The sequence below is a fragment of the Rhinoderma darwinii genome, chromosome 9 (genome assembly GCF_050947455.1).
Source record: "Rhinoderma darwinii isolate aRhiDar2 chromosome 9, aRhiDar2.hap1, whole genome shotgun sequence".
In the NCBI taxonomy this organism is placed as follows: domain Eukaryota; kingdom Metazoa; phylum Chordata; class Amphibia; order Anura; family Rhinodermatidae; genus Rhinoderma; species Rhinoderma darwinii.
Genome location: NC_134695.1, coordinates 69559391 through 69574198, shown reverse-complemented (window position 1 = coordinate 69574198; position 14808 = coordinate 69559391). Strand labels below are relative to the sequence as shown.

The following is a 14808-nucleotide window of genomic DNA, read 5'->3' as shown; positions in this document are numbered from 1 at the left end:
GGCCCTCTTCCTTTTGGCTCCTTTTTGGTCTGCCCCTTCCTATGTTATGTTCCTCCGACGAAGAGGGGGGTCCCGCTACATGGACCCCTGCGATCACCTGTAATCAGGTTGTGAAGTGTCTCAGATTCGCCATGTCCTAAAGAGATGGAGCCGCTCTCCTCTGGCTATTAGAGGGGGGTCCTGAGTCCCTCTCTTCCCTCCTTTTTCCATTCATATGTCCTAAAGGGGTTCCCCGGCACTGATGACCGATGCCGGCAATGTGTGACAGATAGGGTTCCTCCCCCGGGACCCCACCAATCGGTACAATGAATTAGGTGTGAGACCGTCATTGTTTACGCAGGCGCTGTGGCTCTTTCGATCGTGCGGTTCAGTTTGATACTGAAGGTCCGTCCCATTCAGGTGAATAGGACTGAGCTGACAGGACCGGCGCAGCCGCACCTGTATGTACAGCTCCAGCGAGCGTCCTGGCTCCTTCGTTCTGCTGATCTGTGGGGTCGTACTAGGTATAAACATTACGTATAAGTAAGTAGCGGTACGATTAAATAGCCATATCCATATATGTATGAGCGGCCGATGGTTTACAGGAGAGACGGTGACGCGTTTCAAAGCGATTCTGCAAAAGGCGTGTTGGGTTATAATGTAACATGACATTTCGGGGGTGTCTCCTCCCTGAGATCATCTTACTTATCCCTATTCTATTTCTAGCTTGCTTTACTGTTCATGTATTAAGCTTGTAAATATCTCTCCTATTTTGTTACAGTGTATCAGTGCAGGTAAAATGTATCAACCTAGAGAGTCAGAGGATGGTCTACACTGGATACAACTGTAACAAACCCTCAGAGGAGTATTAGATTTGTGTTGGGTTTTTGCACCCTGGATGTTTTGTTTTTTTTCTTCTCTCCATTCAATGACCGCAAGCAGAGATATTGAAAGGGGTGAGGAATACAAACAAAAAGTATATTAGAAAGTTGCAGAACGTTTTATTATGTAATTATTGGATTCTTGATCGGTGGGGGTCTGACCTCCAGGAACCTCGCCAATCAGCGCAATGAAGGAGCCGCGATTACCGTATAAATTACACGGACGCATCACAACAAGCGACTAGTATGCAGCGCCAAACTGCGCATGTGTGTCCAGTACTGCTTGATGCAGATATCGGCGGTCAGGGAAATATCTAGGGGGCGCTATTACGAACACCGATGTAAGTTTTACGAAACACAGAAATTTATTTGGATACATTTCAATTGCAAAATGATTTATTACACGCGACCGTCTGGTAGAAAAACACCTTCAAAAATGTTACCTTCTGTCTTTCCAGGACGTACCACTCATCAGCTTAGCAAACATCTTTCACAACGCCAAGTTATGGAACGACGCCATCATTGTCGCTACGATGGCGGTGGAAATAGCGCCGCACTTTGTGGTGAATCATTTCACACTGGCGAATGTTTATGTAGCAATGGTAAGTCTTTTTTTTTGCTTTGATACTTCTGGTCGGACACCGGACCGCTCCTCGTGACCGCAGGGTAGTTTATAGCGTGCCGCGACGGCTGCCGCGGGGGTTCGGTCGACCATCGGGCCAAACACATCCAAGTTAGGAGGCCATTGACTTCTATGTTCAGCAGCGAACATCACACAAGCCGTGGACACCCGTTATCTCCGCTAATGACCCTCTGTAGGAGAATGCAACATGAGGTTCGTCACTTTTGGTCGGGGTGCGCCATTGCGGTAGATCATTGCATAAAAAATGGCCGTGTTTCTTACCAGAACCCTCTCCGTCCTCTCATACTCATCACAGCCGACGTCTCTAAACCTGTGTCTCCCTGTCCCTAGGAGGAATTCGAGAAGGCGATGCAGTGGTACGAGTCCACGTTAGAACTCCAACCGGAATTTGCCCCCGCCAAAGACCGAATACGCGCCATTCAATGCCACCTGCTGATGAAGAAGGGAAGACGTAGCCCGTGATCCTCCTCCTCGTATAATCACAATTATTTTATTTGTTTTCTTAATGGTTGTTTTATCCAAAAATGTACAATGTGGGCCGCCGGGGGAAGGGGTTTCTTTGCTTTTTACAAGAAAATAACCGTTTATGATTGGGGAGAGGGGTCTCCTCTGCGGTGATTTAAGGGAAAGGGGGTTCATCCAAATTGTTCTATACTGGCACTTGGATCCTACATCATAAGATGTTACTGGGATTTTGTTTTTTTTGTTAATCAGTTTTTTTTTTAATGTTTACATTTTGGTTTTTTTAAAATCCGTTGGCCTTAATTGCGTCATTACAAAGTGATATCTTCTAGTTAAATTATCCCGTGCAGGATTGTTCAATAAAGGCACCGATCATCACTGCACTTTTATTTAAAGGGGCTCACTGGATTTGACTATTTTTTAAAATATTTTTTCTTAATATATCTCTTCAGATGAAGTCCCTGCCAGATGGATCACATGACCTGATCACCCGGTACTGTACTGTAGGGGCCGGGCAATTATGACATAAATAAAAATCCCGATTAATTGAACATATAACCTCGATTACGATTAATAAACAATTATTTAGACCACACCCCTTTTTGCATGTCACGCCCCTTATTTGCATGCTATGCCGGTGAATATTTATCCCCTGAGCCTGCTGTATACACGGTATAATGCCCCCGTAACTGCCCTCCACACAGTATACTGCCCCCACACTGTATAATGCCCCCGTAACTGCCCTCCACACTGTATACTGCCCTCCACACTGTATACTGCCCTCCACACTGTATACTGCCCTCCACACTGTATAATGCCCCCACACTGTATAATGCCCCCATAGCTGCCCTCCACATACCCAATAGTGCCTGATTAAAAATAATAATATACACACTCCCCTAACCCCGTTTCAATGACGAGTAGGGGAGATCCCTCTGATCTGTGTGGCTCGGCGCAGAAATGTGCGATGACGTCACTGCCTCATGTCTGGCGATACGTAGTGAATGGTCGAGCAGGGACTTTACGGCTCCCTGCTCTACCATTGGATTCAACTGTATCAACGTCATGAAGAAGCAGATACAGTTTAAACCTGGAAAGAATAATTGATTAAACCAAAATTTGCAAGATGACGTTGATTAATTGCGCTGAAATTCGGTTTCATTTTTTTTTCGATTAGCTGCCCAGCCATACTGTACTGCGCATCTGATCACCCCGCCGCTGTATGCGCATATGGAGACGAGACGCATGTGGTGTGTCGGAGTGCGAGGACGGGGCAGTCACATGATAGTCATGTGGACACCTGGACGGGACGGCACTAAGTTTGTTAGAAAAAAAAAAATGGCAGTCCTGGAAAACCCCCATTAGACCAATAGCAATGTCAATCTGGCCACAGGCCGTAAATACCCCACGTGACCATTTATAGTTTTTCTCCCAAGACAAGTGGCTCCAATAGTGTCCAGCAGCCACTTATCTCCCCCCTTTTTGAAATAACATATGCTTCCTGGGGCATGTCCATGGAGGAGTCGGGGGAGGGGGGGGGGGGGGTTAGGTGGTTATGTGGTTATTTGGATTGAGTAAGATTATAACATCCACAGGGTTAAACTTTAAGGATCGCAAAAATAATATTCCCATATCACTTTATTCTTCCCAGTCATCCAGACCATTGTGTGATGACGTCATTCAAAAATGTCCCTCATTTTTATAGGGCTGTAGTAATAAGTCTCCATTCATGAGGGGGAATTTTATATCTTTTGGCTGTACACTTTAAGTCTTGGTTTCATAGGACAATGTAGGGCCCTTTTAAAGGTGAAAAAAAATACTAAAAACACTTACTATGATCTCCACCTAATTCTGTTTCAAATAGTTCAAAGGGTAAAAAAAAAAAATCCTCATCTCTAGACCACGGAATATAAGATCAATTGGTTTTGCTAAATAGTTATGGACTTAGTTTGGTTTATCTATGGCTGAGAGATGGTAGAAGCCCCACTCTCTCGCTCTGGCTGCAATTGACATAAAGCAAAACAGAGTCCTATCCCTTTAATTAAGTCCCACCCATTTTAAGCATTCCTGTGAAAACCAAGGGGTGTCACTCACCTGCCTTTCTATGGCCGATTTCTACAAGACTGTTTCTCTGGAATTTGCAGGAGCTGATGATCCCCCAGCGATCACAATATGTGGGAAGAACTGGCAGCAAGTGTTCAATTTCCCTACAGCGCCACCTCAGGAGAAAAGAAGCATTACACAGTTCTCATGGAAAACAATGGGTTGTGTGTAATTGATGAACACGCCGGATCCTCCAGACAGAGAAAAGCTCTTTGTAACTGCTCTCCGCACCGACGAATAGACTACCCTCTATTAAATCAGAATTTAATGATGGGGTATTTGGTATGTCTAAACTTTCTGATCATTAAGGGGTTAATATATACGAATGCCTAATGCCTTCATTATGTAGTCACTAAACCTAGAAATATGTGGGAGGGGGGGGGGGGAAGCTTTTCGGTTTATAAAGGCTTCTCCTCTGAGAAACTGGGGTCTTCCCCTATTGGTTTTCTCCATTAGCAGCTGGTGTCAGAAGTGGGTGTGGCTCTAAGTGGGTGGAGCTTGGCCTCCGCTTCACCTTATTTTCTTTTTACTGTTCACGTTGTCCTTTCCTCCTGAAAGTTTTTCGTGTTTTTTTTGTTTTGTTTTTTCCCCCTTTGAAAGAAGATGTCATGGTAAGTTTTAATAAAATGAGCAAACCCAGGGCCCATTATGCACTTAATAATAAAATCGGGCAACAGCAGCCAGCTTACCTGTTGACGGTTTCCATGCAGCTATACGAGTTTTTATTCTACACTGCACAGAATACAAAAGAAAGATTAAAAATAAGTGAAAAACATAAAAAATAGGTAATTAGGATGTTAAAAAGCGTGAAGATTTTCCCTATTTGCTGAGGGTCTTACGGGTCTATGCGGAGCTTTACCTTAAGAATGCAGTTTAGGTTACTTATAAATAACGGGTCTGTCGCTTACAGATACTGACGATCCATTCCAATTAAAGGTTGTGATTGAGCCCCGTCAGGTCCATGTATTTTAGTTTTAAAAAATAATATAAAAATACCTATTCAAAAAAAAAAATAAATAAATTGAAATTCTCCAATCAAGTGTCCAGTGCCCGCCTACCACCTGAGCCACAAATGTGATCATACAGGAGGTACTTGTTCTGCCATATCTTATGCTGATTGACGCCGGGTTCTTGGCATCCCGGCAGTGATTCCTGTACAGGGCACATACGTATTCAAATAAAATTCTTAAATGTTTCTTGGGTGGTTTTTTTTTCTCTCTCAATTTTTAAATATCACTAATAGATATTTGCCGGAATTGCCAGCCATAATAGTGATTGGCAAATTGATGTGCCAGGTTTCAAGATGAGTAAATCAATTTGCCTGTTTAAGGCTATGTTCACACTGAGTATTTTGCCGAGTTTTTTGACGCGGAAACCGCGTCGCAAAAACGGCCCGAGAACGCCTCCCATTGATTTCAATGGGAGGCGTCGGCGTCTTTTTCCCGCGAGCAGTAAAACTGCCTCGCGGGAAAAAGAAGCGACATGCCCTATCTTCGGGCGCTTCCGCCTCTGACTTCCCATTGACTTCAATGGGAGGCAGAGAAAGCGTATTTCGCGCTGTTTTAGGCCCGCGGCGCTCAATGGCCGCGGGCGAAAATCGCCGCGAAAATCTGCGTTCAGGGAGAGGAAAATCTGCCTCAAAGTTCCAAACGGAATTTTGAGGCAGATATTCCTCCCCCAAAATACTCCGTGTGAACATAGCCTTATTCTGTAGACTGTCAAATCCGGCAACTTGATTCACTCATCTTGTCAATATAATACATGTGTTCATACATTACTTATCCTGTACTGATCCTGAGTTACATACTGTATTATACTCCAGAGCTGCACTCACTATTCTGCTGGTGGAGTCACTGTGTACATACATTACTTATCCTGTACTGATCCTGAGTTACATCCTGTATTATACTCCAGAGCTGCACTCACTATTCTGCTAGTGGAGTCACTGTGTACATACATTACTTATCCTGTACTGATCCTGAGTTACATCCTGTATTATACTCCAGAGCTGCACTCACTATTCTGCTGGTGGAGTCACTGTGTACATACATTACATTACTTATCCTGTACTGATCCTGAGTTATATCCTGTATTATACTCCAGAGCTGCACTCACTATTCTGCTGGTGGAGTCACTGTGTATATACATTACTTATCCTGTACTGATCCGGAGTTACATCCTGTATTATACTCCAGAGCTGCACTCACTATTCTGCTGGTGGAGTCACTGTGTACATACATTACATTACTTATCCTGTACTGATCCTGAGTTATATCCTGTATTATACTCCAGAGCTGCACTCACTATTCTGCTGGTGGAGTCACTGTGTATATACATTACCTATCCTGTACTGATCCTGAGTTACATCTTGTATTATACTCTAGAGCTGCACTCACTATTCTGCTGGTGAAGTCACTGTGTACATACACTACATAATATCCCGTATTATACTCCAGAGCGTGTGAACATTCACAGGGCTCCCTTGAAGCAACATTGGTAAAACCGTCTGAGGGTAGGAGATCGGGGCTGTCGTGTCCTGGGTTAGAGCAGTATGATAGCACAAACCAGAAGAGCGCCACATTGCTCCATATCTGCTGTTATGAAACGACACCCTCTCTGTCATGACTTGCTGGGAGTTTTAGTTTTGCAGCAGCTGTAGAGCTCCAGGTTGGTACCGCTGCTCTATATCTACCCTGGTCTGATGGCACGTTGTACTGTATACTCTATGGGAGAATTTATATTAAAGGATCCTGTCTCAGTAAGAGATCCCTATGTTCCCTATTGGGCTTGTCTGGGGGTTTATCATCTAGTTGGTGGCCGTTCTGCATAATAATATTGACATCCAAGTGACTTTTAGCTGAAAATCTTACAGCGGCAGCCGAGACGCTCCTCACAAAACACCCAACACATCTCAAGGTTAAATTGTCGTGCGTCACTGATGAAGATGAAAATAATGGAAAATCCTCTCCGTGTGCAACGTTGTGTGTATAATAGAGGGTTAAAGTACCACTCCACCTGCGCGCTGTTATCTACGCTTTCTATGCGGCGATCCTATAGGAACGTTTTCATACATTTTGGTTTTGCATTCGCTGCAGTTTTATGGAACTGAACCTTATGGTTCTGTTCAGTACTGGAATCCAGGTCGTGCAGCCGCGATATGGACGTTAGACTGCGGCCTTATTACGGCTGTCTGAAACCATCCTAATGTGTAATATTTTTTTTATCAATACCAACAATGTCAACGCTCAGACGCCCTGCAGTCAATGGAAGACTCAAGATCTAAATTAGGGCTCATGGCCGTATGCAAAGAGCGTATATGTATTAAGAATGGGATTTGATCCCGTCCTATAGGATCAGAAAAGCCTTTCCCAAAGCAAGCTGGGAAATAGAGAATGGACCACAAAGAACAAGTTGTACTTCGAGGGGTTGTCCACTTTCGACAATTCCTTTTTGTTGGTAGGATGCTCCCTACAATATAATGATCAAGGGTTGTCCTGATGCTGAGACACCCGGCAATTACCTGTAATGTTGAGGGAGAAACCAGCAGCAAATGTTTAATTTCCCTGCAGCACACCCACAGGAGGAATGAAGCATTACACTGTCCCCACTGAAATCTGTGCTGACTGTAGCCCTAGGTCCTGCAGACGCCCTTTGGAGCTGCTCTTTGCTCCGGTTTATCGATTATAACGTTATGAATGAATAACGAAGTGTTCTTGGCCGTTCACTACATGAAGATGAGCTGTTACGGGTAAGTGGAAATATCTAGGAGCCCTGAAGTTCATAGTAAATCATCTGTCAGCAGCTGCAATGCTTAATGTCGAGTTCTCAACCTCCTGTGGAAGCAGCATCAGCACAAGCGTTGTTGATATAGATCTTCATTGGAGTTTCCGCTTCTGAGAAACGACTTCTTCCTCCGTATTCCACTGTTTCAGGATGCTTCTGATTGGCTCTTAGGTGACTAACTTTTAATTAGATCACTGTGGTACCTTTAAAAACAATCCTGCCTTATACACAGCATGCCACATATATATATATATGTCCTTCTTTCCCATGAGACAGTCGCCTCCCTCTATACCCCCACTCTTAATGATTTATTCTTATGAATGGTCTAAGCTGCAATACCAAAGAAAAACTATAGACAAGAGAGGCGCTCAATAGAGGAGATGTAATTGCAAAGGATACATTTGGAGAAGTTGCCCATTGCAACCAATCAGGTGGCTGTTTTAATCTTTCAAAGCGTGCCTTACAAATGAGAGCTTGAACCTGATTGGTGGCTATGGATGACTGCTCCACTTTTCCTTTGCGCTAGTTTTGAGAAGTCTCCCCCTCTTCTATCAGTCGTGCTTTGTGTCTGTCGTCATCTTCAGCACATTGTAGTAATAACCGGATCTATGAAGTCGGACATTTGCATACCTGATGGCAGAAGGACCGTAGAATATTTCTCCAAACAGGGTCAGTGGGTCCTGAACGATGGGAGAATATTCATCAATAATAAATGAATCCGTTCTACAACGACGCTGCCCCTTTAATTACTGTACCCGTCTATTGATTAGGCTCAGTTCACACTAGCGTTAGTATACATTTACCTCTCTTCTGTCAGGGGAAGAGAGGATCGAAAGATTAAACGGAAAGCAACAGTTCCGTTAGAATTCCATAGATTTCAATGGTAATTCTTTTAAATTCGTTGCTTTCCGTTTACCTCCGTTCGCTAGGTTTCCGCTTTTGTTTTTTTCAAAAAAAAAATGGAAACCTAGCGAATGGAGACAAACGGAAAGCAACTGAAACAAAAGAATTACCATTGAAATCAATGGAAATTCTAAAGGAACCATTGCTTTCCGTTTAATGTTTCGAGCCTCTCTTCCTCTGACGGAAGAGAGGTAAACATATAGTAACGCTAGTGTGAACTGAGCCTAAGTTTTATAGATTGATTGGCTGATCGCTGTGAAAGTTTTTCCAGATATATTTTTTTTCTTGGTTTCCTGCGGAATATTGGCTGCAGTACCCCAGATTGTCCTGAAGGAGGCAGACGCGTTCCAGGTAATCTCAAGCTCGGTAATGCTCACTGGTGGGATACCCTCTCAGTGTTTGCATTTCATGTGGTTATAAATAGCTTTCACATTGTGTGAGGTGAGCGGACGAGTTAATGCGGACCAGAAATGTCCGGCACCGATGCAGGTTATCCGGGGTTTATCATTTTAAAGTTCATGCAACTACCCCCAATATCCTTGTAAGGTGATATTATAGGGACCACTAAGATTATTTATTGTGAATAAGAGTAGAGGATCATGGGAACGGAGGGAATGTATTGTATCTAGTGCATTCACCTACAATACTTGGGTTACTCTTCTGTAATGTAGTACAATGTGTTAGGGCATATGGAGGTCATAAAGGGGGTTCACTGATTAGGACCCCATATATGTGCCAGCATGGAGAGCCGCTCAGCGGATGCATTACATTGAGGGCCATTCATTTAAATGGCCGTCCATGTGATTTTGCTTTTCCCCTGCAGCTAGATTCTGCCATATTGTCCTCAACAGTCAGGGCTGACCAATGTGGGGGGACACTGTTGTCTATGACAAGTACCAGCTACCACCCTGTTCCACAGTTATGGCTCCCAGTCAAAAACTGCATCTTATTTGTGAGACGTGTGAATGAGGCTGTGCTGCAATACCAGACAAAACCCATGGACAAAAGTGGCGCTGTTTCTGGAAGAGAGCAGCCATGTTTTTCTCAGAGTGAGTACTGTACTCTTAAAGGGGCTGTCTAATTCTGGATATTCCTCCTTAAAAAACAACAGATAGCAAAGTGGGATGGGTTCAAGAAAGGTCACCTTATCTACAATTAAACAGTAAAACCCCTTAAAGAGGTTTTCCAGTAACTAAAAATTAATGGCCTAGCCTCAGGAGGCCGTCGATAGCTGATGGGTCGGGGTCCAACTCCCGGGACCCCCATTGCTCAGCTATTTTGAAGGGGGTGCAGCGCTCATATGAGCGCTGCTTCCCCTTCTTTTCTTCTTGCTCACCGTGGATCTTTGACACATTGTAGCGGCGATTCACAGGTATTGCAGCTCATTCACTTCAATTGGAGAAGAAGGCTGTGAATCGCCGCTAAATGCGTGTCGATGATTCAGTGAGCAAGTATAAATGCAGGGGAAGCAGCGCTCGTACGAGCGCTGCACCCCCTTCCAAACAGCTGATCGGTGGGGGTCCCAGGACTCGGACCCCGACCCGTCAGCTATTGATGGCCTATCCGGAGATTATCAGTTTTATCTGCTAGTTGTTACACTGTTTACGTACATCACATTACTTATCCTGTACTGATCCAGAGTTACATCCTGTATTATACTCCAGAGCTGCACTCACTATTCTGCTGGTGGAGTCACTGTGTACATACATTACATTACTTATCCTGTACTGATCCAGAGTTACATCCTGTATTATACTGCAGAGCTGCACTCACTATTCTGCTGGTGGAGTCACCGTGTACATACATTACATTACTTATCCTGTACTGATCCTGAGTTACATCCTGTATTATACTCCAGAGCTGCACTCACTATTCTGCTGGTGGAGTCATTGTGTACATACATTACATTACTTATCCTGTACTGATCCTGAGTTATATCCTGTATTATACTCCAGAGCTGCACTCACTATTCTGACGGTGGAGTCACTGTGTACATACATTACATTACTTATCCTCTACTGATCCTGAGTTATATCCTGTATTATACTCCAGAGCTGCACTCACTATTCTGCTGATGGAGTCACTGTGTACATACATTATATTACTTATCCTGTACTGATCCAGAGTTACATCCTGTATTATACTCCAGAGCTGCACTCACTATTCTGCTGGTGGAGTCACTGTGTACATACATTACATTACTTATCCTGTACTGATCCAGAGTTACATCCTGTATTATATTCCAGAGCTGCACTCACTATTCTGCTGGTGGAGTCACTGTGTACATACATTATATTACTTATCTTGTACTGATCCAGAGTTACATCCTGTATTATACTCCAGAGCTGCACTCGCTATTCTGCTGGTTGAGTCACTGTGTACATACATTACATTACTTATCCTGTACGGATTCTGAGTTACATCCTGTATTATACTCCAGAGCTGCACTCACTATTCTGCTGATGGAGTCACTGTGTACTTACATAACATTACATATACTGTACTGATCCTGAGTTATATCCTGTATTATACTCCAGAGCTGCACTCACTATTCTGACGGTGGAGTCACTGTGTACATACATTACATTACTTATCCTGTACGGATTCTGAGTTATATCCTGTATTATACTCCAGAGCTGCACTCACTATTCTGCTGATGGAGTCACTGTGTACTTACATAACATTACATATACTGTACTGATCCTGAGTTACATCCTGTATTATACTCCAGAGCTGCACTCACTATTCTGCTGATGGAGTCACTGTGTACTTACATAACATTACATATACTGTACTGATCCTGAGTTATATCCTGTATTATACTCCAGAGCTGCACTCACTATTCTGACGGTGGAGTCACTGTGTACATACATTACATTACTTATCCTGTACGGATTCTGAGTTATATCCTGTATTATACTCCAGAGCTGCACTCACTATTCTGCTGATGGAGTCACTGTGTACTTACATAACATTACATATACTGTACTGATCCTGAGTTATATCCTGTATTATACTCCAGAGCTGCACTCACTATTCTGACGGTGGAGTCACTGTGTACATACATTACATTACTTATCCTGTACGGATTCTGAGTTATATCCTGTATTATACTCCAGAGCTGCACTCACTATTCTGCTGATGGAGTCACTGTGTACTTACATAACATTACATATACTGTACTGATCCTGAGTTACATCCTGTATTATACTCCAGAGCTGCACTCACTATTCTGCTGATGGAGTCACTGTGTACTTACATAACATTACATATACTGTACTGATCCTGAGTTATATCCTGTATTATACTCCAGAGCTGCACTCACTATTCTGACGGTGGAGTCACTGTGTACATACATTACATTACTTATCCTGTACGGATTCTGAGTTATATCCTGTATTATACTCCAGAGCTGCACTCACTATTCTGCTGATGGAGTCACTGTGTACTTACATAACATTACATATACTGTACTGATCCTGAGTTACATCCTGTATTATACTCCAGAGCTGCACTCACTATTCTGCTGATGGAGTCACTGTGTACTTACATAACATTACATATACTGTACTGATCCTGAGTTATATCCTGTATTATACTCCAGAGCTGCACTCACTATTCTGACGGTGGAGTCACTGTGTACATACATTACATTACTTATCCTGTACGGATTCTGAGTTATATCCTGTATTATACTCCAGAGCTGCACTCACTATTCTGCTGATGGAGTCACTGTGTACTTACATAACATTACATATACTGTACTGATCCTGAGTTATATCCTGTATTATACTCCAGAGCTGCACTCACTATTCTGACGGTGGAGTCACTGTGTACATACATTACATTACTTATCCTGTACGGATTCTGAGTTATATCCTGTATTATACTCCAGAGCTGCACTCACTATTCTGCTGATGGAGTCACTGTGTACTTACATAACATTACATATACTGTACTGATCCTGAGTTACATCCTGTATTATACTCCAGAGCTGCACTCACTATTCTGCTGATGGAGTCACTGTGTACTTACATAACATTACATATACTGTACTGATCCTGAGTTATATCCTGTATTATACTCCAGAGCTGCACTCACTATTCTGACGGTGGAGTCACTGTGTACATACATTACATTACTTATCCTGTACGGATTCTGAGTTATATCCTGTATTATACTCCAGAGCTGCACTCACTATTCTGCTGATGGAGTCACTGTGTACTTACATAACATTACATATACTGTACTGATCCTGAGTTACATCCTGTATTATACTCCAGAGCTGCACTCACTATTCTGCTGATGGAGTCACTGTGCACAGATTTGCAACGGGAGACTAAATTCTACAGCTACTCTCTCCTCTCGATAATCCATTTTTTAATGATTCCAAGTTCTCTATAGTTTCCTTTCAATGATTAGATATCTATACCTTTTCTGATGGGTGCCCCTGACTACCCCTCTACGGGAAAACAAGTGAAATATCTGATGCCTCTGTTGACGTCGCTCCGTTCTTCTCTCTCGCTCGGGTACCGCTGTATATGTTATGCCGACATTCTTATCTCGCCATCGTACTTTGACATGCCGCTCTGACACGTGTTCACTTTAATAAATGTTATTGAGGATTTAAAAAAATAAAATCATTGTTTTCTAGCTGCCATCTCTTATCGTGCGGTGAGGACGGCATCATGGGTGAAAACATCAACAGTGCCGCGCGGGTGTCAGAGGAGCTTGCGGCGTCCAGTACTGTTATTAATTGTGATTAGAATATCCAAGTGGCGGCAATGCTCCCGTATCATTCAGGGTGCGATCCGAGGATCATAATATTTACTCGTAAGTTGGTGTTGATCATCTGTTGGGATGTTGACCAGACATCTACTGTACCCCGCGCCAATGTTCCTTTCAACTCTTCGGAAATTGCTTGTTCTTGTTTAGTAATGAGGCTGTTGAGTGGGTGTTTGGTGTTTCGGGATGGAGTTTTCCTATGTTTGTTTTTCCACCGTCTCGTCCTAATGGTGACAATGGGGACTGGGTCTCGGGGTTATTTTTAGCCTCACGTGACTGAACCTTCGTAAAAATAACCTGGTGTCTGTATATACCTGCAGGCGGAAAACCTGGCTAGTAGGATTCAGTGGTAACAGCTCATTTGTGTGTAACAACCTACAAACTTTCCAGCTCGACGGCATATATGTGTAGTACTATGTCCATACAACTGGGCTACACAACGGCATGACGAGAAAAATGGCGGCACAATGACGCAATCCATAAAAGTCAATAGAGAAGTATTAGATATAAATGTAATGTGACTGTGACGCACAATAGTGATGAAAAATCAACACGATCAAAGTTTCGGTGATCATCATAACTCACAAGGGTCTCCCCTCCCCATAGACAATAATGGAAATAGCCTAATATTCCGCACTCTCTCTGGGACATACAGTATATCCCACCCTCCGTTCCACAACAGAAGTTTCCACATCACAAAGGCACTGGATCACTATTGGCTTATATTTCACAAGACACTAAATGATTCTAATCGCTGGGGGGCTCTATGATACTAGTATTACATTACAGCCTGTGTCCACCTAGGAACACGGTTTTGCAGTTTATATATAGAATTAATTAGCATAATAAGTTGAGTCACTGTGTATATACATGACATTACTTATCCTGTACTGATCCTGAGTTACATCCTGTATTATACTTCAGAGCTGCACTCACTATTCTGCTGGTGGAGTCACTGTGGATATACATTACATTACTTATCCTGTACTGATCCGGAGTTACATCCTGTATTATACTCCAGAGCTGCACTCACTATTCTGCTGATGGAGTCACTGTGTACATACATTACATTACTTATTCTGTACTAATCCTGAGTTATATCCTGTATTATACTCCAGAGCTGCACTCACTATACTGCTGGTGGAGTCACTATGTACATACATGACATTACTTATCCTGTACTGATCCAGAGTTACATGCTCCATTATACTCCAGAGCAGAACTCACTATTCTGCTGGTGGAGTCACTGTGTACATACATGACATTACT

At 43.1% G+C, this 14808-nt stretch overlaps 1 protein-coding gene and 1 long non-coding RNA gene across 3 annotated transcripts in view; one reads left to right on the top strand and one right to left on the bottom strand.

Moving 5' to 3' along the window:
- TTC17 (tetratricopeptide repeat domain 17) overlaps positions 1 to 3488 on the top strand; it is a 52119-nt gene extending 48631 nt beyond the window's left edge. For both annotated transcript variants that reach the window (XM_075838061.1, XM_075838060.1), the window contains 2 exons: positions 1319 to 1462; positions 1834 to 3488. In XM_075838061.1, coding sequence (XP_075694176.1) covers positions 1319 to 1462; positions 1834 to 1965 — 276 coding nt within the window. In that variant the 3' untranslated portion in view covers positions 1966 to 3488. The remainder of the gene's footprint in view (positions 1 to 1318; positions 1463 to 1833) is intronic.
- Positions 1237 to 14808, bottom strand: part of LOC142660951 (uncharacterized) — a 33643-nt gene continuing 20071 nt past the window's right edge. Inside the window, exons 3-6 of the long non-coding RNA XR_012850591.1 lie at positions 4758 to 4800; positions 4060 to 4659; positions 1765 to 1935; positions 1237 to 1673 (exon numbers count right to left, since the gene is read on the bottom strand). This is a non-coding gene — a long non-coding RNA (uncharacterized LOC142660951). The remainder of the gene's footprint in view (positions 1674 to 1764; positions 1936 to 4059; positions 4660 to 4757; positions 4801 to 14808) is intronic.